Source organism: Carettochelys insculpta, chromosome 2, assembly GCF_033958435.1.
Source record: "Carettochelys insculpta isolate YL-2023 chromosome 2, ASM3395843v1, whole genome shotgun sequence".
In the NCBI taxonomy this organism is placed as follows: domain Eukaryota; kingdom Metazoa; phylum Chordata; order Testudines; family Carettochelyidae; genus Carettochelys; species Carettochelys insculpta.
Window position 1 is genome coordinate 226381474 of NC_134138.1, and position 9370 is coordinate 226390843.

General features: G+C 46.8%; 1 protein-coding gene across 1 annotated transcript in view; it reads right to left on the bottom strand.

The window, feature by feature from the left end:
• The window catches only part of SCIN (scinderin), an 87672-nt gene extending 79454 nt beyond the window's left edge, over positions 1-8218 (bottom strand). Inside the window, exon 1 of the mRNA XM_074984673.1 lies at positions 7890-8218. Coding sequence (XP_074840774.1) covers positions 7890-8088 — 199 coding nt within the window. The 5' untranslated portion in view covers positions 8089-8218. The remainder of the gene's footprint in view (positions 1-7889) is intronic.
• Between the last annotated feature and the right edge of the window lie 1152 nt (positions 8219-9370).

Genomic DNA, 9370 nt, shown 5'->3' on the forward strand with positions numbered 1-9370 from the left:
TACACACATTGAGCAAGTTACCTCAGTGTCACAAGATGTGATTTTTGTTTTGCAAATAGTTTTCCATGACCCAGTCACCAGATGCATGCTATCTTAAGGTTACAGTCAGCAGAACAACAGTTTGTCTAGGAGGTTCTGAAAAAAGGTACCCATCCCAGCCTCCTTTTGACACATTCAACAAAAACAGACTCCCTTCCAGACTATTTCATAGCCACATGCAATACTGGCTTTATACACAAAACAGTGAGCGGTAGAAGCATCTGAACAGTATGTTTCTCCACATGCTGCCTTGCCCACAGCACGTACGCCACCCTACACACCAGCTACTCAGTTCTCACTGGCTAGGTACCACCTGAAGTTGGCATCAGGCAGAGCACAGAATCTTAGAATACTAGAAGTAGAAGGGAACTCAAGCGGTCATCAAGTCCAGTTCCCTGCCCTCACCCCTGTGCCAACCACCATCTATATCATCCCTGTTAGCTATCTGTCTATCTAACCTGTTCTTAAGCATTCCTATGATGGAGATTCTGCAACCATCGTGGGCAATTTATTCCAGTAACCACTCAGACAGTTAAGAAATTTTTCCTCATGTCCAAGCATCCCTCACCCTCTCCCGCACCCAACCCCTTGTCACTGAACCCCTTCCACACTCTGAACCCCTTAGCCCAAGCCCTGAGCCTCTTCCTCCAGCCCAAAACCCAGTCCTTGGCCCCACCCCCAGCCAAAGCCCTCATTCCCTCCCACACCCCAAACTCCTGCTCCAGCCTAGAGTTTCCTCCCATACTCTGAATACCTCAGCCACACCCCCATCCTGGAACTGCCTGTACTGCAAACCTCTCAAACCCACCCCAGAGCCTGCACCCCCAGCCCAGTGAAATCGATCAACTGAGTAAGCGTGGGGAGTGGGGGAGAGTGAGCAATGAAGGGAGAGGGATGAAGTGAACAGGGGCAGTCCTTGGAGAAGGGACAGGGAAGAGCAACAGTGTTCTGAAGTCAGAACGTTGACAGCCCTAGGTAGATGAAAAGTGACAAAACTAAATTATTTCCAGCACCAGGCTCCAGGCAGTCTATGCCAGGACATCTTTCATGGGTTGCAAAGAAGGGAAAAGATGAAGGATGAGCTAAAGCTCCAGCCAAGTGTCATATCACAGGAAGCCAAGTATCTGTCCACCCAGTCTGTGTTTACAGGGAAAGGTAAAGAAAGGAAGGGGGCTAGGGAATGTTTTCCTTATGGATGGCCACTTAACTAGCCCCTCAAATCTGCTTCAAAGAGTTAGAGAATGCTTGTTCAACTCAAGTGGGAGAAAAGAATTGCTAGAGCTGCTTTTAAAATGGAGGAAACACTGGTTCTCCAGGAATCAAAGGGATGAGTAACAATAACATATTCAGTATACTCTCTGGAGGGTGGAATAATATAGCTGCCTGACTTCACGGAAGCAGCTGTAGACCAGAGAAAGCCAGACATCAGAGAGCTAAAATCCTTGAAGAAAACATGCCAGTCAAAAGGAAAGACTTCTTCAGTGAGATGACTGTGGTTTTGGACAGTAGAACAAACCCTGAAAACCTAGAACCCTGACACCTTGATCCCAAAGTACAGAGATACTAGCTGATCTAGTACCTGGAAATTAACAGGTGAGGTTTAAACTAGTGACCCAGCACAAAAGGCAAGGCCAGAAATGTTAAACCTCTAAGTAGCATAGGCTTAGACAGGCTACTGGTTAAAAATTATCATAGGCAATCACTGAGCAACTGTTTAAAATTGCTTTGAAAGATTAATTTGTGGATATTAATTTTGGCAAGGAACTTACTTCAGGTTTATAGCATGTAATCCCACCATAGGGTCCAGATTCCGAGGACAAAGGCCCTAAAATCATGTTATAGATAAGAATCCATTTCTATACCAAGCCTCACAATAAAATTGCTATATGTTTATTACACTAAATATCAGATAAATTCAGCCTAATGTACACAACTCAAACTCCATGGAAGTTAGTGAGACTGATTCCACCTGTACACACAGTAAAGTTGCCAACTTTCTAATAACACAAAACCAAACACCCTAGCCTGACCCCTTTTCTGAGGCCATGTCTCTGCCCTGCCCCTTCCAAGGTTTTCTACCAAATTCTTCTGGTTGAAAACTGGACACCTGGTCAACCTAACACACTTACATATGCCAGAAATGGCTCCATTAAAACACAAATGAGTGAGAAAACAATCAGGCCCAAGGAATTTACCTCAGCTGATTCTGGCTCATCCATTTTTGTATTGATAATTCATCTCTGGGAAGACAAAATGGGCTCTAAAACTAAAACATGAAAAACCAGAGGCAAGGCAATCCTGGCAAAGATGGTCACCAGGACAGTGACATCCTGATAACAGACTACAAATATGCCAGATAACTAAGAACCCAGAATATTAAAACTATGAAGTCATGAAATCAGCTCACTGCCACAAAAACCACATAGAAGCAGCAGGACTCAGGAACTCAGCAACTGGTAGGTAATATTCTAAAAAATAAAATGATGAGTTAATAGATAAGTCCAGTGAGCACGCAAGGGCTTTAACACTGTCCTAATGGGGCATGATTTGATGGTTAATACCTTAAACAGGACTCTGCCTATACAGTCCACAGCATTGAATGTAACCCACATATCTACTGAGTGTAGTTCACAACCCCATACAGAGGCTCCTGGGCCACTTATAGGCTGTGTCTACATGTGCCACTTCTTTCCGTAGCAGCATGGGAATGAGCTGTCCAGATGATGCTAATGAGGTACGGATGTAAATTTCCCACATCTCATTAGCATATGGGCAAATGGTTCAGAGTCCAGAAGAAGTTCTTCCAGACTCCAAAATACACGCGCAGACGCATGGCCCACAGGCATCTTCCAGAACAGGGGAAGAAGGTGGGTGGGTCCTATGCTGACCTCATCAAAGTCAAAGGGTGTTTTGATACTGATTTGAATGAGAGGTGACATACAGCCTAAACTGACTTTCATTTTCAAACACATTCTGGGTGTTCAGCAATATCCCCCTCATTGGGGATTCCATCCCTGCCATCTACAAATCTTGCTTCAGGCTTTACCCAACGAAGGGAAGCAAATCTAGAGTACCGCAGCGCATTTCATCTGCAGCGTAGCATTCACAGGACCAAAAAGATGATTATGATTAAGGTCTCTCCATTTGTAAAATTAACTATAGAAGCATTTCTACCAACTCACCCACCAAGGGAAACTCCTCAAGCATTTGAAAACCCAAAAAATTAAATATAAACTATAACCAGTTTGGCTTTTAATCAAACCACTGATCAAGAGAGTCACGGATCACTCTTAGCGGCCAGTGGAAGCGTAGGAAGGGTGTGCTGGTCCATGCTGCTTCCTGCTGCTCCCACTGGCCATGAACAGAGATCCACACCAATGTGAACTATGATCACCAGATATGCACAAAGGCGCATATAAATATAGCAATGGTGAACCACCAAGGACTAACCCTGGCAGGCTGCCACCTTTTCATTGCTCACCCCTGTTCCAAGACAAACACGACATTAACTGCCAAACATCCATTGAAAGTCAAGGAATTTCAGCACTTAATTACTGTTTGGGTCTTTGAAGATCTCCTCCAAGGTCTTCTGTTGCTATTAAATTGGACTCTGTTTAGTTAAACCTCAGGAGAGCATTTCCTTTTGTCCAGAAACTCAAAATAGCTAATGTGGGGGAACAGCTAAAACGTAAGTGCACATTGCTGTCCAATGTTCACTTGCAAAAAGGAAATGGACCTACACTATTTGAGGTCATCTAGAGCATATGGGTGTCAGCATACATGTTAGTTGGGCGACAAGCTTTTACAGGGAAAAACCACAATGTGATTTGTGCTAAGTGTTCATCTGTTTTCCATTTTAATTGAAAATAAAAATTTCTCCACTCTTTCCACAGGATCATCTCAGTGCAGACAAAATTGGCTTCCTACATTTGGTGAAGTTTGACAAAACAGGACACACATGGTTAGGTGTGACGTAGCTAGAACAATATTGAGAATGTCTGAAATTTAAATGAGAATTGAGAGGTAGCTGTGCTGACCAGTTTCAGCAAAAGCAACGAGACCGGAGAGACTCAATTGTAATCCCTAAGGCAGAAAGAATTTTCTTCTGCATCTTTAACAGTAAAGGGTCTACTATGCTTTGGCCATCCTAGCGGCAATGAAGTAATACAAAATACAGAATTACCTGGTAAAGATGCCAATGACCACACTCTAGCAAGTGCAGTGATGGGCAACTGTGAATGGTGAGTGGTTCTCCTTCACCTCAGTGGGCCTCAGCAGCCCATCGCCTGCTGGGGTTCCACCTGCGATCCCACCACTCCCTGAGCCTCTTGTGCACCAGACCCCTGCAATTCTCTACTCCTTCCCCTCCCTCACAGCACTTTTGGAGCACCACAAATTGTCTGATTCATGTTCCATCCCGGCTCCTCCCACTCCCTCTCAGAACTGGAACAGCCACAAACAGGGATGGGGAGGAGTGGGAATGGCGCATAGTCAGGCAATTGGTGTTGCTCTAAAAGTGCTGGGAGGGAGGGGGAGGAGGAAGGAAGTGTACCAGAGGCACATGGAAAGGGGGGGGGCAATCAGGGGTCCACAGGCCATAGGTGGAACCACAGTAGGACGCACACAGTCCACAGGGTGTCCAGCACTGCTCTAGTACCGGAAGCATAGTGGAGTATTTGCCCAAATGTACTCCGTCTAACTAGAGCAGGTAAACAAGTTTTGGAAAATAGCATGTCTGCTAAAAGCATACTGGGGTGCCCAAAAATATTGGTGAATTAGGATCAAATTCAGAAAATTGTTACAGCCCCAAAATACCGATTTGTTGAACTGGCGACACAAACATTTTATTTGACCCAAATAACTTTCTGGTTTTTCATTTTTGCAAGATAAAAGTTTCAGATGTGGTTCAAAACAAGCCAATTTTTTACTGCAAAAGCCAATTATTCCTTCAGTGCAACTCATAATAGTTCTGGCAGATATTTATGATGTCTAGTACCCCATGCAGAATGCACTTCTCATTTCTGATTGGATAGAAGTTAATCTGGGGGTGGGGGCAGTATGATTTCCACAAACATCTGCATGGCTAAGGTTATACTGATGTGAACTGCCGGCAGCAGTATGCAAATTGGCAGTCTCAAAAATGCAAATGGATGTTAATTTGCATATTTGCTCACCAGAAGATCCTGCCAACAGCACAAACAAAGCTGTGCAAACATGGTTCTGCCAGAAAACCCCCACTTTGTCGGCAGCCTCTTATACCCGGTTTTTAAACAGGCGTAAGAGGCTGCCACCAAAATGGGGGAGCGGGTTTGCCAGCATAACCACATTTACACAGCTTTTTTTATGCCAGTGGCAGCGTCTGCCAGTGAGCAAATATGCAGATGAGAGCCTATTCGCATACTGCTGCTAGCAGTTCACATCAGTGTAACCTTAGCCCATGTGAATAACAAATGCTCCACCCCTTTGCTCTGGAATCTCCTCCAAAGGAGTCCCAGATCAAATGTATCCAAAATGGTGGTCATTTTTTCTTCCTTATATGCAATCATTACATTTAGAATCCACGCAAAATAAAGCTGCAGACACTAAGTTTTATTAATTCTTGGTAATAAAGGTTGAACTTCTCTAATCCAGAACTCCCTCATTCGGCAATATCTGTAATCCCTTATGATATAGTTAGCTGGACTTGTCATGGATGTGGCCAAGTTTCCCGCGGTCCCATAAAGTTTATGTACAGCCACCAGTCCTGCCTCAGTGTTCTGTGCTGTTATTTAACTGTAATTTACGCCCTAAATGTCTTCTAAGAGCCCAGTGAACAGCAGAAGTGGTAGACAATACAGACCTCCCATTGTCCAGCAAATTCATTGGTCCGGGACCAGTTAGGTCCCAAGGGTGCTGGGCAAGAGAGCTTCAACCTGTAATATTAACACTGATTTTACCTGACTGCATTGAGTTGCATCTGTGATTCAAACAAACATAGAACTTGGGACTGTGGAAAACACAGTAGAACTTTTTCAGCAGGTGCACAAGTAACTGGCAAACTCAGACAATCCTTTGGTGGCCAAGATGGGAAAACCTCAATGCCCTGGATGGACACATGGAATGAAGGTTGTTTCTCTAACAGTGTCGTCTCCTATTTTCATTCTAAACCCTTTGCTAGAGGAGAAAGTGGAATTGACAGACGTGAATGCCAGCAGTTATACTTGCTGTAGGAAAAAGCAGCGCTTAGACTGCAGATTTGTTAACATGGAGAGAGGAGAGAGAGATCTGGCCACATCCAGTTAATTTTTGTTCCCAAATTGTATCCTTCAAATAGAAGCCAACTCTACAAACAATTTTAGCCCCTCACACATCCCAGTCAACAGCACTTCCAACACCTAGATCCTACAGCTGGGATGAAATCCTGTCCACTTCTGCAAGAGTGGCTTTTCCCAGCAAAACAGTACTTAAAAAAAAAAAAAGTGGAGTGTCTACACAGCAAATACGCTTTGTCAACAATTTGTTGACAAAATCTGGTGCATCCACTGGCAGCATTATGCCTCTCCCTGTTTAAGTATAACACCTCTCTGGACAGTGTTCTGTCAACAAAACAGCCATGTAGATGCCCCAGGACCCTTTTGTCAACAGACAGGACTTTCTGTTCACAGGGCAGCCCTGTTTGCTGAGCATCCAGTTAGCCATTCTGTCAAGAGAGGTCAGGGCAGTTTGGCTCCTCTGTTGACAGAGTGGATTGCTCTTTAAGTCCACATTTACGTATAGATGCAATCTGTCAACAGAAGTTTTACTGGGAAACCCCTTCCAACAGTCACTTCTGTTGACAGAGGCTTCTCGTGTAGATGTGCTCCCTGACATTACAGGCAAAACTCCCACTTGACTGCTGTGGTGCCAAGTTTTCACTCCCTGGATTCTGCTTGATTCAACCAACTCTGACCTCACCAAACCTTTCCCCCCTCCCTCTGCCTAAACTCCAGAAATAGTAAGCTCAAAAGCAATCTGGCTCCAAGCACATGGTAGCCAGTCACCTTCACAACAAGCCACACCTACACTAGCTGGATCCTGTTTGATGCGGCCCCAGTGTCATTGCTTTAACTGAGAACGCGTTTAATTTACCCATCCCCAACTTAACAATTTAGGTTTTGTTGTGCCACAAACATAACCTTAGATCATGGGACACGTGAATTCCGCCCAGCTTTGGCCATACATCTAGCAAGGACAGTACCAAAACAGCCAGCAAGTGCTACTTTGAAGCTGCATCTACATTAGCAAGTTCTTTCAAAAGTTTTTTTCAAAAGAAGGGGGCTCTTTCGAAAGATCTCACGGAGCGTCTACACACAAAAAGCATCCTTTTGAAAGTACATTGAAAGAAAGCAGGGCTCCTTTTGAAATCACTCTTCCTTTCCCGTTTCAGGAAGAGCATCCCCTTTCAAAAGGAAACGTGTGCGGACGCACCGCAAGGCCCTCCTTTTGAAAGGACACTCGTCATGGCACCTGATTTTTTTTTTTATCCCTGACTGGTTCTTTCCAAAGAGTAGATCATTTTGTGTGTGTGTGGACTCACTCTTTCCAAAGAAGCCCTTCTTTGGAAGGAGCTCTGTAGTTTAGACAGCCTAGTGCTTCCCCTGAGGCAGCCTGGCAGAGAAGGGCACAGCCCCAGCTGGGGCCCCCGTTTTCCACCGGCCCCAGGGAGCAGGCCCAGGTTCAGCACCTCCGCCACGTCCAAATGCCCGCCCGCCCCCTCCTCCACGTGCTGCAAGAGCCTTTGCCGCGGCGCGTGCCGGGAGACCTCACGACCCCTCGGCACTGAAGGGCCCCGCAGCCGAGAGCTCTGTGCCTCGTCCCCGCGCCGCCCGTACCGAGCCAGTAGTGCAGCCTGTAGAAGGTGGCACTGCTCCTCTTCAGCGTGTGCAGCACCAGGTACGCGTCCCCCACGTAGAAGTTGCCGTGCAACTTCTCCGGCACCGGCACCAGGTCCAGCTTCTCGATCCGCCAGATCTGCAGGCCGCTCTTCTGGCCGGCGTGGGCGAACTCCTTGTGGTACAGCTCGTGGGCCATGCTCCGGCCGGCTGTCAGCGCCGAACCGCGCCGCGCGGGGACAGCAGCCGCGGGGCGGGAGTCGCGCGGGCAAACTTCGGCAGCCGCTCCGCGCCCGAGCCGCAGCTACCCGGTCGAGCCTCCGGCTTTATAGAGCGAACCCGATTGACCCAGAGCAGCTCCGGGGCGGGGCCTTGGCGCCACGGCTGGGCGGGGAGCGCTGCCTGGGCTGGAGAACAGGCGAGCCTCTGAGGAGCACCCAAGCGCTGAGCCTGTTTGCTCGGGCCGGGATAGGAGCCAGAGCTTGCAGGCCCCTGTCTGCCCCCTGTGGGGGAGCGATGCCGGGCGTGCTGAGAGCTGCTGAACCAAACTAGAAACCTTGGCTATAAGGGAAACCCCTTCCAGCCTGGGGGGGAGGGCTGCAGCCACGCCCTCTGCATGCCCAGCCCCAGCATCCCTGGGGGAACTGTTGCTGCATTTGGTAGGAGTTTACTTTTGGGGGGAAGGGGACGTCTGCTGCCCACTCAGCACATGCAAAGCCTTCCTGTGGTGTGCAGCACACCGCCTGGCTTCTGGCCAATGCTCAAGGGGGGATTTTGCACCTCCCATCTCCGCCGAGTAATGCTGGGGAAAACCAGTGCAGGTTTCTATGTGTTAAAGAGCCCAGGGAGGAATCGTTCAGGCTTTTGGCTACTGTTACAAAGAGTGGCAATGACTTAGGTTAAGAAAATAAATAAAGAAGCCAGGAAAGCAAAATACCACTGAGTCATGAATCATGCTGCTCTGTTTGCTTCTATAATTATTATCACATTTGGGCTGATGTTGTGAGCAGCTCTTGTCTAAGTTCATAGAGTTCTTACAGCTTTGTCTTGTTGCAGGACTCTGTTTATTCAAGATGCCCAGAAAGGCAGCCCATACGTCTCTTCCCCTCTGTTGTTCTAAGGCATGAGTCTGCAACCTGTGGCTCTGGAGCTGCATGTGGCTCTTTAAGGACTTCTTTGTGGCTCCTGATGCTGTAACTGCAAAGTGAAAAAAATCCCTCCTGGTTATTTTTGATAAACAGCGAAGGTCTAACAGCCCCAAAAATGAACTCATATCTAAATAGTGACAGAGAGATAGCCGTGTCAGTCTTCATTCTATCAAAACAAAAAAGCAGTCACGTAGCACTTTAAAGACTAACAAAGTAATTTATGAGGTGATGAGCTTTCGTAAGGCTGTGATCTGAAGAAGTGGGTCTGTCCCACGAAAGCTCATCACCTCATAAATTATTTTGTTAGTCTTTAAAGTGCTACATGACTGCTTT